This window comes from Dermacentor andersoni, chromosome 1, assembly GCF_023375885.2.
Source record: "Dermacentor andersoni chromosome 1, qqDerAnde1_hic_scaffold, whole genome shotgun sequence".
Lineage (NCBI taxonomy): Eukaryota > Metazoa > Arthropoda > Arachnida > Ixodida > Ixodidae > Dermacentor > Dermacentor andersoni.
Window position 1 is genome coordinate 279,751,802 of NC_092814.1, and position 23,949 is coordinate 279,775,750.

The 23,949-nt window shown below is 41.7% G+C and overlaps 1 protein-coding gene across 7 annotated transcripts in view; it reads right to left on the reverse strand.

The window, feature by feature from the left end:
• Positions 1-23,949, reverse strand: part of LOC126547685 (guanine nucleotide-releasing factor 2-like) — a 143,197-nt gene that overhangs the window by 117,983 nt on the left and 1,265 nt on the right. For all 7 annotated transcript variants that reach the window (XR_008609136.2, XR_008609135.2, XM_055063200.2 and 4 more), the window contains exons 2-4: positions 11,628-11,833; positions 4,961-5,133; positions 2,831-2,975 (exon numbers count right to left, since the gene is read on the reverse strand). Coding sequence is in view for 5 of the 7 variants with exons in the window: in XM_055063200.2 (XP_054919175.1) it covers positions 2,831-2,975; positions 4,961-5,133; positions 11,628-11,833 (524 nt within the window). In the remaining 2 variants the exon portion in view is untranslated. The remainder of the gene's footprint in view (positions 1-2,830; positions 2,976-4,960; positions 5,134-11,627; positions 11,834-23,949) is intronic.

A 23,949-nucleotide genomic window follows, 5' to 3' on the forward strand; every position in this document is an offset into this window, starting at 1 on the left:
GCACGAGTGGTCACTGACGTGCTGGCGTTAACAAGCCGTGGAATTAAAACCAAGAAACTATGAAGCAAAAAGGAAAAAGAAAAGAAAAATTCTTGTATCCACACAGGGTAGCAGCACTCGCTGGGCAACAGAGAGAGCTGAAAAATTGGTGCGTTTTTCAAACATACAGACTGTGTCATAATTACAGTAGAACCTCGTTGATACGTTCCCGTTACTTACATTTTCCCAGCCCCAACGTTCGCAATCGAGAACCGAAAAAATGACCCAGTAGAGTTGCACTCATCTTTTACCGGTTCATATGTTTCCGAAACACCCAATATTTCAGCACCAATGTTCAGTATGTCACCAAACTGCGATTGCGTGATATGTTTTCAGGCCACTAGATCCTGTCTAAACAAGAAAATGCGCGAGGCGCGCGCCATCGAGAACAGTATGTGAACCCTGAATGATGTATGACGGAACCACCCAAGAGATAAGGAGTAGCCGGCGCCTTAAATTGCGCGCCAACATCTCCTTATATCATATCAATAAAAAAAAAAAAAGTATATAACTGCCCACCGCGACAGCTTCACCACAATACTAGCTCGCCCATCTCGCATGAAAGCGCTGGCGCGCACTTTCTCATTTCGGTACCAGCAAATCTTCTCCAGGAGTCGTCGCGTGCGGCATTCACAACTATCACTGCCAATCCTATTGCGATAAGCACCTTCGCCTATCTGTTTCACAGCGCGTGGTGCCGTAGGAAGCATAGGGCACGCTTTTAATAGCCGAAACATGATGCCGTTCCCTGCTACAGACTGCAATCGTATACGTTTTCCAGTCGCTTGATCCCATGTGAACAAGAAAAGGCATCAGCCGCGCATGATCGAGAACAACATAGTTATATAGCCGGCCGTCTCACGTAAAAATGGCGGCGCGCAGAGTTTCTTATTTCCATACCAGCAAATCTCCGGCCGGGCCATTCCACACTGCATTCATAGCTATTGTCGCCAAACCTATTGCGATAAACGTCTTCACCTATCTGTTTTACAGAGCGTGGTGCGCAGTGCGTTGTGCCATCAATAGCGTACTGCACGCTTTTAGTAGGCGATAATCCAAATGCGCCGCCGTTCCCTGCTGCAGGCGGCGCAATATGGGCATCACGTTTCACTTCGGTGGCATGCGGCGGCGCCAACCAGCTCGATTTTGTTTCCGTTTCCTATCACCCTCTTAAAACACCACGCAATAGGAAAACAACAAAATGTGTCTCCAGCCGCCGAAGCACCACCATCTCGACGCACGTCGGCATCTCCAGCCGCAGCAATCTGCGCAACACTTCACATTAAGTAGGTGTCAAGAATAGTTGGATCTGTCAAATTTTTTTAGTTACTTCGGATTGTATGTTTTCCCGTTTAGTACATTCTTTCTCGTGGTTTTTCCAAGACGTATGAACGAGGTTCTACTGTATACGGCATCAACCATTTGCGACTTGTTCGCAGTGCCATATATTTAAATCTTTGAGTGTCAACTGGTTAAGCGTGATAGCGCAGAAAACAATTCTGGAACATGCGCTCAGATTTTCAAGGTATGGTTCTTTTCACAATCAATGGTATGAAGTCCTGTTAAATTCGAACAAACAACAAGATCTGTTTGATTCCAATTATAGTTACATCAGTATTAAATCCTTAGACAGTTTTAGTTTAGCGTACGCAACTTATAGCATACGTTATATGCTATAGTGTAGCGTACGCTAAGCAGCGCACATTTTTTACAGTTTTAGTTGGCCGGCAAAATCTTCGGATCTCAGAGGCCATATGCCATCATTGCGGCTATTTCCCGACTGTAGCGATAGGTGGCGCTGACATCTCGAATGTTTCTTTCGTTAGGCTTCGACTTGTTCGAAACGAGAAGCGATCTCGAAAATACCACGAGGATATCCATAATACTCTGTCGTCGAAGCGGCCTGAGCCTAAGCGAAAGCCGTTTACACAATCATTTGCTACGAACGAAGTGCATTTTACAAAAGCAACGCCAAATTCAATTCAAAGCGGGCAACCGGGACCACCGCCATGTTTCACGCAAACTCCGCAAACCACGCAAAAACACTAACGCTAACTCGTTTGCGTTGCGTACGCCCGCTATACCTGCTATTTCGTTTAGCGTTCAGCGCATGCGCAGTGACAACCCGTTATTTTTTAGCGTACGCAATGGTATAGCGTATGCTATACCAAAACTGTCTATTATCATAACAAATAACATATACACTTCTGGCATACCTCTGGCATCCTAGCGTACTATATTTGCTGACAACTTTCTGTGGCAATGAAGGGAAAGCTACGGGGGCGGAGCTCCTGCACATGTGTAACTGCATTAAGTAGCCCAGCAGTGTTTGGCAGCGCTTTTTGTTTTTCAGAGCAGACACTGAATCAACACAGCTTTCTTGTGCAACGGTTTCGCATTTGCCCAGAGGCGGAAGGGAAAAGCCACAAAATAAGTCAACTCAACACTCAATAGTGTGTTTTGTCTTATTTTGCTGTTGTAAATAAGGTCTTATGTTTTCACTTCCCTAGCTTAAACTAATGCAGATGAAAGTGTGGGACTTCTTTCAGAAGCGCTCTTGTTTGTGCGCGCTTTGCCTTCGTAGCCTTCCTTTCATTGCCACAGAAAGTTGCCCGCTAGTATAGGTACACTTCTATCATCGTAAGCACTTTTTTAAACATTGGTCTTGAACACTGAATGAGAAACAAACTGGGTAAGCTACCACATAGCCAAAGTTTGCACTCCTCACCGGAATACAAAAGCACAGACCATAAAATATTAAAGATAAAAAAAAAAAGAAACAAAGACTGACCTTGAGCGAATCTTGAAGAGATTGGACAACCTGGTTAACACCTTCCATGGTTGCCCGCTCTCTGTTCAGCATCACATCGTCTGCCCATTCAATGAACCTTGATAAGCTCTGGTAGACTTGATTGGTTGTAGACATCAGCACCGAACTAAAACAAGCCAATATTATCAAAACACAGTGAGGAACAGATACTGTGTGAGGTTCAAACAAAGCAATACTACCATGAGAATTATAACTCGATAAAGTACACACATTTAGAACATTTTTCTTTAAGCAGCCTGCACAATCACCAGTCACTCTGGTTATGCAGTGAATGATTGTTTGTGTTCATGAAGGGGAACTAAAAGCTGTTCCAATTTAACAAAACAGTTATCAATTTCTGACATTTGTAGAAAAACATTTATTCCACGAGCTTGCTTATTCAAAAATATCCAGTCATTAAATGTGAATTTTTACTTTGCTTTTTATTTGCGAGTTCATTATTTTGCTATTCCAGCTTTTCTTTAACCCTCTAAGTGCCATGTATCCAGAAAAATTTTCACAATAACTAAATGACTTTCTGCATGTCCCTTTACTCATTTCGAATAGCAGCAAGGTGGCAAGTTCGTTCTTTCTATTTGTCACAATTACCACAACATTACTCTGCATGATGGGTATGGTGCTGTATGAGAGGATCAAAAGCTATATACAGTAAACTCTCAGTTGTACGAACGTCGGTTTATCGAACATTTCAGAATAACGAACTTTTTCAAAATCCCCGGCAGTTTTCTTATAGATTCTATGCAAAAATGTTTCACTTGAACGAATTTCGGAAGTCAATATTTCAGTTTAACGAACTCGCTCAGAGGACCATGGCTTATTTTTACGATCAGTTACTTACTCAGTTATCTGATCGTAACTTATCAGTTACGGTCAGATACTTCGTTTGAAGACTATGCACAGTGTGACAGTGCACTGATTACCTGTGTTGGACAGACGGATCTGGAGATTGTTTCCAGTGTTCGTCCTGAAGAAGAAGAAGAGTGCGACGAAGAAGAGGCAATTGCCGAGCCAGTTTCAAGCCCTATAACTCTAGCTGAGGTTGTAGGCTACATTGGAAAGTTGAAAGACTTTGTGTCTCAACAGCAAGCTGTGCCAGAAGAAGTGTACAAGAACATTGACTCTTTGGACAGTTTGTTACTTCCTGTGCTTTAAAGGTACAAGTGCAGAAGAAGATTACAGATTTTTTTTCTGAGTGAGAAACGCAGCATTATAACTGTTATGAACCTTGTACTTGTTGATATGTACAAATTCCATTTCACACATTTCTAACACTATGGATGCCATTTCTTTTGCTCCATGAATTGCACTTCAAACTTTTGACTCTGTATGCCATGTCTTATGTTGGTCTAGTAAATATTCAGTTTAGTGAACTTTCAGTTAAGTGAACTATTTCCTTCGGTCCCTTGAAGTTCACTAAAGTGAGAGTTCACTGTAGTAGTTTATGGTCGTCATACGAAGACACTAATGGCATTTGGTAAGTTTTTTTTTCTTTCTTCTTTTTTTTTTTTTTCACATTGAAGTTACAAATTTGTTGTATAAATGTCATGTATGTTTGCACCGCACAATAAGTTTTCTACTTGGGGGAACAGCATTACTTGAATTTTCCTCCCATTTTCAACCAGCACTTAAAAGGGTTAAATTGGCATAACTCCTAGGTACTAAATCTTGCAACTTTCAAGAACTGGGGTTGTATTGTGACAAGATTGAATTGTTTATAGGACCAATTTTTGTTAAATGTAGGCAATTTGTAAAAAAAAAATTACATAAGCCCTTGCATAAGTGAATTCATTTGTAGTACTTCAAAATTGACACATGGAGGTCAAAATGAAAATTAAATTCACGGGTTTTACATGCCAATACTGCAATCTGATCATGAGGAACACCATAGTGGGGGAACTCCGAATTTCAACCACTTTGGTTTAACCTGCACCTAAATTTATAAGTACACGACCATTTTTGCATTCTGCCTCAATCGAAATGTGGTCACTGTGTCTGTGATCAAACCCACGACCTCAAGTTCAGCAGCGAAAAAGAGAGGTTCAATTTAACTTGCACTTAAACAGAAACTTCGCTGAATGCTGCAGAGCTCACCTCTGGTCATTGATAAGGTCTTTCTTGAGAAGTGAGATAAGGTGCAACACATATTCCAGAACAATGCTTGCAGAGCCAGGCAGGTGGCCCAAGGTGTTTTTTTCAACAGAGTCTTGAAAATATCGCAAGGCATTGGAGATTTGCTTCATGTCATTGTTCACTTGTGAATCACCCTGTAAAGGGAAAATATTGCTTGCTGATGCCTAAAACTGGGTCACACTACATGCAAAGTATTTTTAAACTGAATATTACTCTGAAGTTCCAGGAAGCATCGTAGGCATTTATATTACAGGAGTTTTTAATGCAAAGACCACACAACTATTAGCAACAACACCCTAGTGGGTGGCCTTTGGCATTCATGATACTGCATGTTGATAATCAATGATGTTATTTGTTAGTCACACACATTTCAAGAAACGCTTCTATCTGGTCTTCTGTGCATGTTTTTGTGTCACAATTTGTCATGGGCAAATATGACTACCAACATAGCAACCAGCAAGCTGCATGATGATGTAATGTTACTAAGAACTGTAAGGTTCGCACTTATTTGTGATTAAGGTTCTATGTGAGGGTCCCGGAATTAGGCATTGCTTTTCTATTTTTTACAGACACACACAAAAGAGAGGAAACATAGAGAAGTTAACCTGACGGAAGTCCGGTTTGCTAGCCTGGACTGGGGAAAGGGGATATAGGGATAAAAAGAGAGAGAGGAGAGAGTGCACAGTTCCACACACATTCGAAGGTGTTCACCGAGTCTATAAACGGTCACCAAGACTTGTCGACTTGAGATACTACAATAATGCTCGCATGGATTTCTGTGCCACCAATGCGCAAAGCCATGGTACACAGATCTTCATTTCTGAAAATGGCCTAGAGTCCAGCCGGTTCCATGCTGTCTGGAGGGGTTCACACTCGACGTCCTACCAGGGACAGAGACACAAAATGTGTTCAACAGTTTCTGTTGTTTTACAAGAGTCACCAAATGGGTGTATCTCCCTTTCAATGTGGAACGAGTAGGCCTTTGTAAATGCCACCTCAAGCCAGAGGCGGCACAACAATGTCCCTTCAGTGTGGGAAACCTTTGATAGCACTTAAAAAAAAAAAAATTATGGGGTTTTACGTGCCAAAACCAGTTTCTGATTATGAGGCACGCCGTAGTGGAGGACTCCGGAAATTTCAACCACCTGGGGTTCTTTAATGTGCACCTAAATCTATGTACACGGGTGTTTTCGCATATTGCCCCCATCGAAATGCGGCCGCCGTGGCTGGGATTCGATCCAGCGACCTCGTGCTCAGCAGCCCAACACCATAGCCACTGAGCAACCACGGCGGGTCATCTGATGGCACTTGTACATAGCTTTAGAGATGGATCAAGTGTATGAAGATAACATTTCTGGAGGGTGGGGGACCAATATTTGTGTATCACTGTTTTAGCCACGAAGTGAAGTTTTCTTGCAGTGTCGGTTCTGAATAAGGGGATGAGAACTATTCGGGCTCCTACATGGGCAGACTCGGCGGCCTCATCACTTTTAACAGGGCTTTATAAAGAAAGGAAAAGGCTGAATAGAGCAGCTAGTGACAATTATATTAAAACAATAAGAGTTTCTGGAGACAGGCCAGTCAGAACAGGAAAACATCAAGCAAAAGGTAACTTATGTGTGCCTTAGAAATGATGAAAAGAACACCCGTTGTCTTGGGGTGATCTCACCTTGCTATCGTCATCATCGTTATTACAAACAATGTTACACTGAACTTGGCCTCATGAATCACTACACTGTTGTAACAAAGAAAATGGCACCCTCATGTTGGCAGGCCATGATTATGATGGTATACATATATGCGTGGCACCATTTTATGGTGGCTATAAACATTAGATGAAGCTCACATTGGACATTGCTCTTCACAGAATCTCTACTGCATGTGTGAGCAGTGCTGAGCAGTATCTAAGATACATGTATCTTAATTACTATCTTAGATACTCTTTGGTTATCTTGTATCTGTATCATGATATGTCTGGCAAAACGTATATCAGTATCTGTATTTCCGATACATGAATTAATGTATCATGTATGTAAGATACAAGATACTGCAGTCGCAACATCATCGTGCAAAACTATAAACTTTGCCTGAACTCTGTTTCTCAAGCTGATACTACTGCCACTAAGCCACCTGAATAAAATTAAAGGCAGCGACATTCTTTTACCTTTCCGCCAGAGTCCTACAGCAAGGGCAGGCAATCGGTGGAGAAGAGTCACGTGGTGGCGCTTACACCGTCTCAACAAAAACAAGCGTACCAACATCTGTGCGCAGTTGACCTTCCGTTAGTTTTCTTTCTTTTTTTTTAGTTACGTCAGTGCTATGACACTTGCTTACAGCCACCGTATTGTGCTGCATATGCCAATGTGTGCAGCGTCTTTCGCGCAAATTCTGATGCCGCTATAGTGTCATTATAGAAGTTTCTCTTGCGTGGTGCTTTGTTACGAAGTCTGAAAATGCAAGAATAGGATTGCCTTGCATCTAGTGGCTTTCACACATCAGCGATTAGAAGAATCTCGTGGATGTAAGCTTGAATGTTGTTTGGACGGCAAGCACAGCAGCAACTCCCATTAATTACACAAACAACAAGCAAAATCTACTTACAGCACAGCACATGAAGAGCTTTTATGTTAAGTAGCTAAAACAACCCCAATAAATTGTTTTGGAATGAAAATATACTTTGAGCAAGAAAGACAAAAATTTTGAGGTACTAAAAGACATTTTTTTCAACTGCAACAAGGTTGGTCGGAGTTAAGAAATTTCCGAGCAAAGATTTTTGTGCATACATGTTTGCTGCTATATTATATAGATCTATAAGAAGAAATCTCCAAATGTATTGAAGCATCTTAATATACAAATGGAAAGTATCGTATCAGATACAATAATTACGGTAGTATCTTGTATCTGTATCTCAAATACTTGTTGCCTGAATAACTTGTTTCGTATCATGACATAATTGCAAAGTATCTTTGCCCAGCCCTATGTGTGAGTGATTTCTATCCCTTCATTGTTGCTAGAGTTCCTTGTAGGATATTATTCATAAATGCTTATTGATAAGATGCTATTCACCATTAAACTGCAGATTTTTACCACTGAAACAAACCTCTACAAAGTCTGCAACCTAATGACACTTTATGTTACAAGCATGACTTCATTCTAATGAAGTTAGGTTGTATTGGCAGCTTTACTATAAGTGGAGTCACATCAAACCTTTGCTTCAACAAAGAAGAGAGCCGTAAGATTAAACGGAAGGTTTACTGGCTCATCAATGAATGGCATAAAATAGAATCCTTTGTCATGTTGCAAAGCATAGGCTGGATGACCAGGCGGGCATGGTCAGCTTTAGACGTGTTTCTTTTATGTAACTGCAAAAATATATGAGAGAAAGGGAACTGAGGGGCCTGATTTTGTTAATCATGACCACATAAAGCCAACAGACAATGAAGCCAAGGAAAGCATCGGGGAAATTAGCTGTAGTTGAAAGTAAAATGTAGAAAATAATGAAGAAAAGGGAAATGAAAGTGGACAAAAAGATAACTTGTCACCAATGGGAGCCAAACCCACAACCTCCACATTATGCGTGTGTTGTACTACCAATTGTGCTACGGTGATGGCTATCAATTCGTCCACTAACTTGGGTATTTATGTTTACAAGACCAAGCCCTAGCAGGGTGTCTACCAAGGTGACATTTCCAACTTCCCTGAGTTTTCCAGGTTTTCCCTGAGTGCCTTCGCAAAATTCCCAGAGTTATGCAGAACTGTGTTTTATGTCAAGACGGGCTGAAACCATATCGCCTGACGCTGTCACTCTCTAGTAAATATATGAAAAAAATTTTTAAAAAATGACTTAATCCAATTTGAATACAAAGGAGTAGTGTTTATGCTATTGAAAAAAAGAAAGAGTAGAAGGGAGGGGTAAGTGAAATGCACAGCAAATAAAATGTTTTCGAAAAAATTGCAAATCAAGTTGGACATCCTCAAATACGAATAAAAAGAAGATGCATACAGAAGCAAATATTTTCGAATATGAGCTATTTCTATCAAATGATAGCAAGCTCAGTGGTACCAAACCCGAACTTTCTCACAATTGAGATTCTCTCTCAACAGCTCGTAAGTCAAGCTCAACTGTTCTGACATAGTCTCAGCCCGCGCACGATGCCTCAGTGTTGTTTCACTGCTTTAAACAGTTTACTTTGGTTTCAGTGAGGGACACCTGCATCTCGGCGTCAGCCAACACACTATTTTTTTAGCTCAGGCTCCTTCAAAGAAGCGGTCGCATACTTCATTCCCCGTTCATTCCTCAATGCGCCGGTCCTTTCTGTTCTCGTCCTCCTTTCGCCGCCTGTTCGCACCACAGACCATTTAAAGCATACTCTTCATCAGTTTACAGTTAACGTCCGATTTTTCGGACCCCCTAGGGGCCGCAAACACTTGCAAAGGATCAGGCAGTCCGAAAAAATAAATACATGTCTTTTACTGCCCTTAAGGGCTCAAATCGACAAGGGCACATCTGAAAAAGGTCTGAATGCCTGCCAGTATACATATTAGGCATATCGGTGCTCCTACTGCGACAGGAGAGAGCAGGTGCAGGCGTGTAAAATTAAGGAATACATACTGTGTCCCACCCCTTCCTACGCTTGTTAAGCTTCACCGCAATGCTTTGCTAATGCTTCACCGCGTCACACAACTGTATTGAGGCAAAACTAACTTTCGGGAACAAGCATTATGCAATGCGCCGTGCTTTCCTAGCTTCGAAGCCAAAATTACTGCTGATAGCGGAGAAATGAAGAAACACGGAATCGAACGGCAAGAAGCTTAATAGCAAACGTCGAAGCAGCTAGGCCTAGCGTTGCCGCAGTGGTGGCTACGACTGCCAGCGGATCCATGCGCAAGAGCGCCGGTTCAAGGCGGCGAGGTAATCAAAATGGCAGCGGTGGCGGCTTCGGTTAAAGCCCCTGGTCGGCGGAAACATGTATGGAGGGGCTTTAGCTTTGGTTAATGCCGTTTCGGACCTGCGGTCACAGCAAAACGTCCGGAAAATCGGACGGCGAAGAGTTCTTGCGTCAGAAATTTCAGACATCTGATACATTGACTCTATGGACTACATGGTGGTGCCGCGAAGCCGTCCAAATTATCGGGAATCCGGAAAGTCGGTCGTTGACTGTACACTGGCAACTCCTCCAGCCGAGGACAGGGCATCAAAGATGATTTGTTACGATTCCTGTGTGTTACTCCAGCCAGCATTACCGCGACTTTCGACCCTTTCAATAAAATTACAGCTAATTTTCCCTGATAGAGGCACAAATTCCGAGTTTTCCCCGAGTTTTTCCAGACTATTCAAAATCCCTGAGAGTTCCAGGTTTTCCCGGTTTTCCCAGTTGGTAGACACCCTGCCTAGAAGTGTTAGCCAGCCATGGTGGGCCATGGTGGGCGGATGTGGAACATCCCTTCTTTTAGCCCGATGACGTTACTTAGCACGTGATCTTAAGTGAGTACGCACGTGGCTAATAAACCCTCACAATGAATAAATGAAAGAAGAAGGTGAACCGAGGGGCTCGATTTTGTTAATCACGACCACATAAAGCCAATAGACAATAAAGCCAAGGAAAGCATTGGGGGAAACATAAATACCCAAGTTAGTGGATGGACTGATCGCCGTAGCACAGTTGGTAGTGCAACGTGTGTATAATTCGGAGGTTGTGGGTTCGGTTACCACCGGCGATATGTTATCTGTTCGTCCACTTTCATTTCCCTTTTCTTCATTATTTTTTACATTTCAACTTCAACTACAGCTAATTTCCCCGATGCTTTCCTTGGCTTCATTGTCTGTTGGCTTTATGTGGTCAGAAAAAAATATGAAAGACAAAATGAGTAAATGTGCATTTGGCTCTTTAATAACAGCATATATTTAAAAAGGGCTGACAGGAAACACACACAGTGCTACAAAGCAGCTTTAGCTCTACCCTAGTACCTACTTGTACTACACGTACAGAAATTGTGCGATATCAATGTGCCTTCTTATATTTCAGTTTACACTAAGCAAGCAACACTGTGGAAGCTAAGCAAATAGTGCAGTCATAGCCGTCTCACAACACATTTTGCATTGCAATTGTTTTTGATCTGGAAGGCTTTCTATGAAATAACTAATTCGTATTTTACAACTTGTGGACACAAGTTTATGTAAAATGACGTATTACGTGTGCACCTTTGCGCTTCCAGTACGTGGTATACTATGTTTTGGTTGCAAGAGCAAGTGATGCGCTGTGGTCCCTGGCCATGGAATTGTGCCCCTCTGCTCGTTTGGTGGCAAATAGGTTCAGATCTCCAATGCCTTTCATGTAATAAATATGTAAGGTTTTACAGCATAAAAGTATGAGACTTAATTTTACATTTAGTAATGTGATGCACACCTACATCTTTTTTTCATACATAACACACTATATTTTGGTTGCGGATGAAAACAGTGAGAGAAATCTCTCTAGCCTTCGTAGTATTGTCTACTATGTATGAAACGGAGAATAGCTAATATACTCAAACTGCAAATGCCCGAGTCTATTGACTAGGATGTACAAGATCCAGTGTCATAATGTCAGTAGAAAGCAAGTCCAATGTCCTTAATATAGAGGCTTACTTTGCTTGGGCTGCTGGCTGGACTTGCTGGGTTGGTATTGGGTGCGTCCAGCTCATTGTCCCGGGCCCGAGGCCTGGCCTTGTGTGTTTGCTGTGGAGAGGCAGCCCGACTGGGCGTCCGCATCTGGTGTATTTTTCCCAGAATATCTTCCTTGAAGGAGCGTGCCCGGCGTGCCAGCCGACTACTTCCTTTGGAACGGCCCACTTCTGCACACAAGAGCCAGCCCACAGCTTGATCTTTGAGCCTCCACAGCAAGGCAACAAAGCCACATACATACCTCTGCACAAATGTCAACAGCTGGCAGGACACCAAACTAGACACAGCACAGTGCACAGCAATTGCTGTTACAGTGTTATGACAGAACAGGAATCCAGTCCCAGTATGCTAAGCTGTATAAGTCAAATACACAGCAACCTTCGGAGCTCATCAGTGCAGTTGCAGTGATAAAAAGCCCTCAACAAGTAGCAAATCTAGATTCATGGCCTACTTAAAGGGACACTAAAGTGAAAAATGATTTCTTCTGCATCAGTAAATTACCATTCTACAACACCAAAAACACCACTCTTACAACGATAATATGTTTGGTAAGCCAGAAAAAGCGCAAGAACGAAATAGGGGTGGCAACGCCTACTCAAGTACCTGCACCTGGGGGCTGTGACGTCTTGGATTTTGATGGCATCTTCTAGGGCCTACTAATTATATATATAGCGGTACAGATTGACTACATTGTGTTCTAAAGGAACCAAATATTAAACATGGCAAGTTTCGGGAACCTTTATTCAGCCAACGCGGCCCAAATGAGAAAACATACTTTGGAATCCCTGACGTCACGCTGACATACCGGCGCTGGGGTTTCGGCACGAAATTCAAATACTGATACTTGGACCTTCATTTTCTCATCTAATAATCAAACTATTTTTTTAAATGACTGCCTGCAGGGTTCTCAAACAATGCTTCATTAGTCAAACTGATTTATTGTTTCGCTTTAGTGTCCCTTTAAGCTTTGTAACATGTGGGATTTTGTCACAACTTACATAACTATTGTCACCATTAGGACACACTGCAGAAAGTCCCCTCCTGAAAACTCCAGTCACATGTGACCCACAGGCAAAGGTCTTGGAACACAAGCACAGGAAAGTGTACACATGCCCTGCCATGCTCAGTGGGCGTCATTAGTCCACCAACAATGGTTTTGAGCGCCATTTTTGAGGCCTTCCACAACACTTATGAGCACACTGTGCAATTTAATTTATAGCAGAAGAACGACAGTTTCATTTTCAATTAAGTTAGTTTTTTTTTTGCCTGGTGGAGATTTTTGAATGGGCTTGGAAGAGGCTGGAGCTTGAAAGAAAAAATGGCCGCCTCTGCAAAGCATCGCGAGGCTCCAAATTATTGCAAACCTGCTTTGTATATGGTTGATATTTTGTGACGGCTCAAGAAGGATGCTGCCTTTTAGTCTGAATTTAATTCGGAATGCGATGGCACTGAATACACTACAAGTTTGGGCTCCTTCACCACCTCAAGCCATTCAGCACCATTCAGCTAAAACGGATATCCACCGGAATTTGAAGAAATGCAACATCAGAAAAACCCTGCAAAAAACAACAGTTTATTATAAGACTTGCAATGTTCCCCTGTTTTTTACATCAAGGAACTGCTTCACCGCATGACATTCACAATGATAGGGCTTCCAGTTAATTTTTTGCAGCAGGAGTACTGTTAAAGATAAAATTTTGATTGCTTCACAGATAGTGGCTTGCGGATGGTGAAAAATTTTGGATATTTCACAATCTTCTCAGAATATTTTTTTTTCTTTTTAGGTACAAGCATATTTAACAAGGTTTCATAAATCTTATTCTACAAGCTTGTTTCTGGCAATTATAATTTTGTGTTACCATATAGAACTCGTTAATAAAACTTCTATGCCTGAAAAGCACATTTATTCTGCTTCCTTTTCGTGTTTTGCATAAATGCTTGAGTGTAATAGCCCCTTCAGAAAAAAAAAAATTCTACTGTAACTTGCAAAAAGTGGCCATTTTCCCCATCGTAGAGAAAGAGTTAAAGGAGTAATGACAGAAAATTTTTCTCTCATATTTACTTTTATTGCATTGGATAGTCATCAACCCAGTTATGGAGTTTCGATACCCCGAGAGCACAACAAATAATTGTTATGTTTTAATACAACCAGATTAAAAACACGCACAGAGTGATGTGGCTTCAGACAGGGCACCTTTGGCAAATTTGGCACCTTTCAGCGACACAGTCGTCGTACGGCCTTGAACGATGACACTAGACTGACTGGCGGTCTTTCAAGTTGTTTGTAATACCATGTGACCGCCCCCTCTGCTGTCAGTGGCATGATGAGTCTCTCTTTTCCCATCCAAAGCTATGCTGCGCATGACGCACATTTTGAGCAGGTCATATAAAAAGTGCTGGAAATAAATTATTTGTGGTGCTCTCAAGGAAGTTAAGCTTCATACTGTAATGTAGAGTTGACAGCTACTTAAAAAGCAAAATAAGTTGCACAAAATTTTTGTGTCAGTATTCCTTTAAGTGTGAGTTAGAGGGTGGCCTTCGTCTTAACATATTCTTAACATATTCTTTATACTAGTGCTTTGCTTTGTACCTTGGATTTGTGTACCCCCTTTTGCTGTGTGTGTGGCACCCTTGATTTTGTACCCCGCTCCTGCGATAACCCTCTGAGGGTTGCAATATGTATAAATAAAAAACTAAAAAACAATGCTATTTCACATGGACAATGACCATGTCCACCAGGTTATACTGAAGCCAAAGCAGCAGCGACCATCCTACAGAGATGGTCTGCAGAAGTAAAACCACACAACTGTAGTTGTCAATTTTTGCAGAGCCCTACCTGCCCATGTAATGAAGCCACTGCACTGATGTGGCAAAGACAAAGTATACATAACAGGAGTTTAGGAATTAAAGCAACCTGTAGATCAAAATGAACACGCCTAGAGAAAGGAACACACTCAGGAGCAATTCACAGCTACAAAATATGGAAAATAAGTCAGGCTAACATTTTATGTCATGACAACACATATGTTCTGATGGTGACCAGACATTTGCCGCAACTGGCAAGTGCAAAGGACATAGCGGTAATACAGTAATTTTACTGTGAATTGCATACATAGCTTACTGTGTATACCCATAGCAAAACTGAAAGCAATTCTAATTCAGGACTAAGTAAGAGAGGTTGACTTAAGTAAACTGACCAGTGCAAATATTGAATAGGCCCTGCAGCACTTTTTCAAAAAGGGTAAATAAAAAATCTCATAATTGAGTAGAATATATATATATATATATATATATATATATATATATATATATATATATATATATATATATATATATATATATATATATATACACACACACACACACGCACACAAGAAAAAAGGTGGCCTTTGAATACTGAATCAAGCACCAAACATTATTTCCTCATTTAAGTTCACTGCAATACATAGTGCCATGCACCTGTGGCAGGAGATTAAAGTGCACTCTACTGAGCAGCATGTAACCAAGCACCACTGACCAGTTCATCACTTCATCACTAGTATTTATGCAACCGTAACAATGACTGCAGTCCATAGGACAAGGAACTAAGCAGATGGTAACTGTGGTTTGCTGTATACAAATATAAGACAAAAAATTAAAGTTAATGTCACGCAGACAAGGTGTCAAATATGCGCAAAATAAGTAGCACAAGCACAGTGAGCGTCATGCAACACTAACATTGCACAAATCAGGATATGCAAGTGCCATAAAAATGACGCACCCTTAGTTATTCCATGCAAATTACCCTGTAATAAAATAATAATAATAATAATAATAATAATAATAAGAAGAAGAAGAAGAAGAAGAAGAAGAAGAGTAATCTTCTCCTCATGCTAGCTCAGTTTTTTACTTCCCTTGATAAGCATGTAGCTTTTTGCTGCAGGAAATAACTCTAACTGAATGAAAACGCTTACATGAATGAGGGGCTACAGGATTAGCAAAGTATTTCTGGCAGAGTTCACGCAGAGGACAGTGAACAATCATCACTTGCACAGAGTTCGCTGTATGCAGGGTACAGAAATCCTGAATGTCTGGTCCATACTTACTGTCCGAAGCAAATATACCCAGAAACACGGATTATGAAAATCTTAAAGAGAATATGACAAATAACTATAACTATTCAATTCACATCCATTTGTATGTGAAACCTTGAATATTTGCGAGCCCCTACTTTTTATCCAAATAATTTTATAACGGCAAAGCTTTTTTTTTGCTTTTCCATCCTTTCATCTTTTTTAGAAGATATTTTCACATGTACATTGTTTTACTTCTTGCCAGTGAACACTTTTCACAGGATTATCAGTGTTATCATGTTATCACTTGACAGTCAAAATTCTTTAATGCTTTCACATATTCTATACTGAAGGAAACTTATCTAATCAGACTGCATGCACAACGCAAATAGTGTTGTACATTCTTGTACTTATGCAAACATTAGTGATTATTCCGGAATGTACAGTAACGTGTGCATTGGACCAACTTAACCTGTATGTTCAGATTCAAAGACCGACAACAGTGGTCTCCACCACTGTTGTGATTTGAGCATTGTTCATGTTTCCGGGCACAAGTTCACCCAATAAAGAGTTAAATTCATAACTCACACTTCTGGCTGTATAACTTTTCACCGTCAATAGAATGTGACACTATAAGCTACAGGTCTCAGCCAGAGAGAGTAATGCTCCAATTAGTGAAATGCAATTTCCTAAACTTATGCGCTTAAACTAGTTACGACCGGCATTTGGTGAGAAACTTGCCATGCTCATTCAATCCATTTCCTCAACATCTATGACATTGCTTAAAGGGCCCATCACCAAGCCCCATTGAAAATTTTAGCTATACACTGAAAGTTCTAAAACACCGTCTAGCCTCGAGTAGTGTCTGCAAGCTATCTTCCCTACCCATCTTCTTCCCTACCGGAGCCGAGGGACTGCGTCGAGTTCATGTGACAAGCCCTGCCTCCCTTTTTTTCCCTTCTCTTCCTTTTTTGGAATGCAGCGGATTTCTGGTTGTGGAATTGCGCGTTCCGCATTGGACGATTTACCGAAGTAACGGGTCATGATGAATGATGTTGCTAGGATTGTGTTTTATGTCACAGCGTTTGTGTGTGTTACCTCGACTCTCTGGCTGGAAGCAGCGCTTCCATGAGAAGGAGAACAAGAGCACTTGGCTTAAAATTTCAGTTGTTCTTGTGGGCGCACAGCACTCTAATACTTTGCAGACACAATCATCAGTGCATGAAGTATGCGCTGCACTTGTTTGTTTAACATAGCCAAACCTGGTGAGGAGCCCTTTAAGGAAGTCCTCCAACACTCCATACAAAACCTGTAGGGTGGCACCAATAGCACCATCATAATGTGGCAATTCCTCGCACTTGCGTGATATCGATGTGCGGCACTACAATCATGGATAAAAACTGTGATGTGTGACTTACGTTCGCACAATATTGCAAGTACTGCAAAAGAAAACAATGGCATTAGATCTTACGCCTAATTAGCCCACAGAAACAAGCAGGGTGTTTCAACCATGAGAAGAATGTATCAATATACCGAGCACATGTAAGCACATGGTGTGCCAACAGCCTCCTCACGAAAGCTAACATAACCATAGAAAGGGCACTATGGCTTCCAAGATCAGATTGCACGCTGCCCAATCGCAAAGACCATGGTGACACCATCAACAAGCTTGGTAGGCTTGGCAATCATAGCAGAACTTCCCTTACAAAAAACATTGATGCTTTGGGTGCCGCACTACCACGTCATGAGATGGTTACTCTTTTTGTTTGCATTTCTGCAACTGATAACTTGAGTTCGTGTGCGTTGATAATCGTAATTCCTATTGCTTTTAGTTTTTTGACATGCTAAGAAAAGGTCTAGAAAAAAAATTGTGACCTTAAGAAAGCATCTTTTTCTACAACTGTGCTCACCTGTGTAATAAAGTTTAATAAATGGTTCCTTGTAGTATATGAAAATGTAACATTCATCTCATATGTTCATGACAAAACAACCTGACATGCTTATCTACCATGCTCAAAAGGTACTGCAGGGCCCCTTCAGGGATGCGAAAGATTTCACTGATGGCCTAAAATGCTCTGTTATATGCTACCAAATGAAAAATGATCAGACAAGTGGAATCCACCAGAACACACAACCAATAAAAAACGAGAAGAAAGGGGGTTAACCGAGGGGCCGATTCTTATTAGACATATAAGAGGCCAACAAACACTGACACCAAGGACAACATAGGGGAAATTACTTGTGCTTAATAAATGAAATAAAGAACCGATAAATTAATGGAAATGAAAGTGGATGAAAAAACAACTTGCCACAGGTGGGGAACGATCCCACAACCTTCGCATTTCATGTGCGATGTTCTACCAATTGAGCTACCATGGTGCCGTTTCCCCGTCCACTTTCTTGGGTATTTATGTTTCCTTGTAGAACCCTGGGAGTGTTAGCCAGCGCCACCACTCACAGACCATGGCCAATAAAAAAGGCAATTAATATTGCTGTTTCATAATGTGCTTTGTGCTATAACGGTACTTCAGCTGGTTTTTTTATTTACCTGTATTCCCTGCAATAATAAACTAAACACAGCAATACTTTAGGAACGCTGAACATTTGAGACTTTCAGAGACAAATGTTTTTAGTGATACACAGTAAAACCCTATAACGTCACAGGAAAGATGCTAAAATGAGACGCTCATCGTGTAATTCTGAATGCTGTAATGCTCAGCTCTCTCCTTGGATGTTGAATAATCCTGACTTCTAAAATATTTCGTTAGTGCAGTAGTTGCGCAACTTCCCAATTGTACATGTGTATATACACTGCTGCTGTATGAAGCAACCTAGATAACCTTGCAGCAGAGCTGTTATTGTGATAATGATGTGGCAACACCATAAAAAATTTTTTGAAAGAACAAATAGAGACAATGCAACCAAATTTGGAGAGCATGTAAGGCATGAAAAGGGTGCTAAATGGACTATGAATTTAGTAAAGGTACCTTCTCAAACCTAAGAAACACAGTCATTATAGTTTCGTATCTGCAGCCCAAACTGTAGCATGCCTGACCTGCCGATTCCTAAGCCTGAGCTGTGCCGCACAATTCCTCAGGTTTATACTTACATCACCAAAGAAGAGTTTCACATCTATGGTTCTTTATAGTACATGACCGGGGTAGTTGGAGAAGTATGGGAGAGGCCTTTGCCCTGCAGTGGGCATAACCAGGCTGATGCTGATGATGATGGTTCTTTATTACTTTTACCTGCCAGTAATAAACCATTCTCATAACCATTTTACATCATTTAGGTTGCTCATAAAGGAGCCACAAAAATTCTGTAAAGCCACGCTGTGAACATATGATTCTAGTGGCAGAAATTTGCATATGGCAGTAGGTACAGAGTTTACAGGGATGTGCATGACTGAAGACGAATTTCAATGCAAGAGCGTTATGAAGCTCGTGTCGCATAAAATCCAGCGTCGGCGTCCAGCGTTGGATGTTGTTTCGGCAAACGATTTTCGAACCACCCATATCCAAGCCATCCATGTGACACAAGGAATTTACTGAAATAACTGAATTTCCCAAGCCAAAATATGGGGAAAAATAGTAAAATACAACATACCCACAACCTACAAACATGATAGCTGTCGAATTGTAATTTGACTATACGAGAAAACATAATTCTGTTATGCAAAAACTAAAAAAAAAAAAAACTTTTCCAGCATTTGTCAACCCTTTGCCACCACTTTCCTAACTCTGGGCTATTTGTGTTTCCCCTAGAAAAATTACACCTGAACCTCAAGAGTAGAAGCCATCTCAAAAGTGTGTATTATGCATGCACACACTCATACGTATATGTTCCTGGGCCACAGAACTAACAAAGGGCCTGCTGTAAGGAGTGCCAAATATTGCTCCACACAAAGCTCTGCTCTCATGAAAGAAAAAAGTAACTTTTGAGTTAGACTACGACATTCTGGTACTAGACCCAAGAGATACTTGGCCTACTGTGCATTTTATTCCAGTTTCCAGCCACATAAGTACTTTGTGTTCTGTAGATTCTATTGCAAAACTATGTGCATGCAGGGAAAGCATACATTAAAACAATGTTTTAATGAAATATTCCAATACCTTGGATGTGGTAAAAGAAAAGTTAGGTGAATTTTGCACATATATTTAAAGATAGCTTTTGGGTTAATGAACTAATGTGTGCACTAGCACTCAACCAGCTTTTTAATTAAAAATTTGGAGCACTCTTTAGCTTCGCCTTTAAGAGTGGAACACAATAGCATTCAAAGATCCCTGACTGCTTCTCATGCTTCCTGGCAACTGGAGCATACGTAACCATAATGTTTACTGGAAAATGCTGGCCGCAAACACTATGCACGAAGGCAGGCTTTTCTGGTAGAAACACGGCCTCTTGTGTGGGTCGCGATGCGGCAGAGGCAAGCGCCAGCTGGAGGTATTTCAAGGAACCAGGCGTGCCGCTCCGTGGCCCCCGAGACACCCACGTGCTGGCGTGCACAAATGGCGGGCGCCGCGGTCGGTCTGTGAATTGCGGAACACAGACTGACCAAACAAAACAACAAACAATAATAAAAACAATCAACAATAACAAAAGAGTGGCCCACGCAAGAGGCCACGTTTCTACCAGAAAGCTCGCCTTCGCACACAGCATTTTGCTTAGATGCCGCGGTGCTCGCTGTGCATGTTCATGGCATCTCTTCTTTGCATGTGTAGCAATGGCATGTTCCCCGTGGCACACCAGGTGTGGCACTGTCAAGATCAATACAGCGACCGTGTTCACGCCCTTTTCATCTGTACTTCAACGCTGCGGTACTCGTTGCACAAGTTTGCGGCATCTCTTTGCATGTCTAACACTTCCGCTTTCCCTGTGGCACAAGAGGCATTGCACCGTTGAGATCAGTGTAGCGTCTGTGAACTCGTTTGCACCATTTCAATTTGTGTTTCAACGCCGTGGTGCTCACTGTGCATGTTCACGGCATTTCTTTGTACGTCTAGCACTTGAGCTTTCCCTGTCACACAACAAGCGTTGTACTGTTGAGATCAATGTAGCGTTCGCGCACTTTCAGTCTGTGCTTTGATGCCGTGGTGCTCACTGTGCATGTTTGCAGCATCCATACGCTCACGCGTAACCCACGTTCATGAAGTGAAACATCACTGTAACTTTTTCTTTTGTTACTGGAATATGTTCGCGATCTGCAAAAAGTGATAGCCCCTATCACATTTTCTTGTATGTGCATGCACATACTCAGAATGGGTATCTACAGGGTGATCATTTTTAAGTTTTACAGAATTTTTTAAAATCGCCTGGGGCAGATAGCATCGTTCTTGTCCTTGAGCTGGATTATTCGAAAAGGCAGACATTACTAGCATGAGAAATTTAAACACATATTCAATTAAGTAATGAAAATTCACTAATTAACTTCTTTATTAATTACTTTGTGGCGCATATTGCATTAAGAATTGTAACCGGTGATCTTGCGAGACGTATCCACTTGAAATTAATTTTAAAGATAACACCAGTTTCGAGATATTATTTCCCAAAGTGTGAGACAAAATACATGATTGTTCCAGTTACTTTCTGGCTTCAATGCATAAAAGAACGTTTTGTTCAATAAGTAAGCGGAACAACAGTGCATTTTTACGGCGAGTTTGATGGTGCGTATCTCCAAACTTGTGTCATTCTGGAAATTCATTCCAAGTGAAAATGCCTTGCAAACTCACTGGCTACAATTCACAAATTGCAATGTGTGCCGTAAAGTATATAATTAAGAAGTAGTTAATTTGTGCTAATTGGTTGACTATGTGTTCTGATTTCTTGTGCAAGTAATGTCCGCCTCTCTGAATAACCCAGCTCAAGGACTAGAATTACGTTATCTGCAACAGGAGATTTATTAAAATTCTGTCAAACTTGAGTTGATGATCACCCTGTATATACACATGTACGGTAGGCACATTGACGATAATAATTTTTATTGCCTTTTATTTATCGTACACATTCTCACAGATTTTATTCAGTTTTAGCAGATTTCATTTTTTCTACTGCGGGACGCAACCGCAGGCTGTTCAAGGCTGATGTGCAACTTCATTGCTTGCACAGGGAGTGCTTGCTACAAGGGTCTGCTTTTAGAGTTACTGTATATTGTTCAATTTGGAAGGGGGCCTACAGTAGCTGTAGACCTTTCTGGCCCAATACTTTGCTATTTTCATCCTGTACTAGAACAATGTAGCTCGTAGACACTTGGCAAAATGCGCATGCGAGCTTTTGTCCACGGACTGCATAGACAATGAGACTGCAAGTCACCAGGGAACAAGACAGGTCTGGTCATGATCTGTGAGAGTATGAGTTACTGCTACTATACCACCCGCATGTGTCACCTACTGATAGCGCTGAACCATCAACTGTGCCCGCGCAACTCATTACAGCCTGTCCTGCTTTCTGGAGCAGTCAGCGCTTGATAGCTGGCTGCATCTATGTATGTAACTCGAGATGGACAGTGCTGCCAGCGCAGAACTTTCCATAGAATTTATAAATATTGGACACTGTGAATAACCCCTTTTCTCTTCTCTTTGCTGTTTTCTATACTTTCTAGGCTGTTCACAGCTGTTTACCCTATCCCACTGCTGGCTGACGTTCAGCGGTTAGCTGTCATTCAGGCAGTTACGGTCCACTCAGCAGAACAATCTCATTTTTGTTGCCACAACCACAAATAAAATTGTTTGCTCATTTGTAGCTCGTGCCAGGTGCATCGTGCCGGTCAGGAATGCGACCTTAAAGACAGGGATAGGAGCATACAAACACAGTGGCCTGCTCTGGGCATTTATGATTGTCATGGACATACTCGGGGTGGATGGACGAAAGTACTTTTATTTTGTATGTTGTTCCCTCATGCTATTTTTACTAGAAAATAGACACTAAACAACACAAGCGACCAGCAGTGCACTTCATGTTGAGAAGCAACTGGTCATGCCAATGTTCAGTACATTGCATTCCTGTCGACACTACTGCAGCAACAGAACTATGATGGAGCACTTGTCGCTCACAAAACCTAAACGGTGGGTGAGGGAGATGCTCTTCCTGATCAAAGCAGATCCCCCATCACCGCACCTGTAAGAGCAATTTTTTCTCTCATGAGTGAGTGGTGTCGCCTGGTCATGGAATCTGAACTACTCACAAGATGGCTGCCATGGTACCGTGACCTTAACAGAGATAGCCATTAGAGAGTTTTAGCTTGTCCGGTACTCCAGTTAATGCAGGCGGACTGGGCATTTTACTAGCGGTGTGTAGGCTTAAATGTGAGCGGCCGGAGTGGGGCAGCCACCTGGTGGTGCAGAGCTCAACCTGACAAATACAGAGCTAATATTGCAGTAAATAAGTGTATTCTTTTTCGTTGCTGGTCCAAATTTTTACAGAGGTGTAATTGTGTCATGATTCACCGCTGCCAGAAATTTACATCAGCAGTGAAGTATACTTAGTTGATGCAATGTTAGCTGTATGTGTGGCTCAGCTCTACCCCACGAGGTGACAGCACCTGTCAAGCCGCCCACGCTTACGCCTCCTGTTTATCCAGTAAAATCCATCCCATCCAGGCCCATCCGTCTGTGTTTACTGGTACGCCAGGCAAGCTAAAACACTCTATTGTAACATATCCATCAGCAATACTGAAGTAAATGTATACAAGTGCTGGCAGCACCTGAGCAGCAGCACATTACTTTCTAGCTTTTTCGACACTTGGAACATGCCCTACACTGGCAAATGGAAAGGAAACTTAAAAATGAGAATAATCATTAAAACAATTATGGGGTTTTACGTGCCAAAACCACTTTCTGATTATGAGGCACGCCGTAGTGGTGGGCTCCGGAAATTTCGACCACCTGGGGTTCTTTAATGTGCACCTAAATCTAAGTACACGGGTGTTTTCGCATTTCGCCCCCATCGAAATGCGGCCGCCGTGGCCGGGATTCGATCCCGCGACCTTGTGCTCAGCAGCCTAACACCATAGCCACTGAGCAACCACGGCGGGTGAGAATAATCATGTTTACCCCAACAAATGAACATTTGAGATAAGTTCACAGTAGTAGTTACTGCCAAGAAGCTGCAGACAGAGTAAAAAACTAACTATTTTAAGTGGGCTTTACAGTTTCATTACTAAGAAATAATTCAAGCGGCAAATTTCTAGACATCCGACAACGTCCTCCTTCGTAATATCACTTACAGCACGTACAACA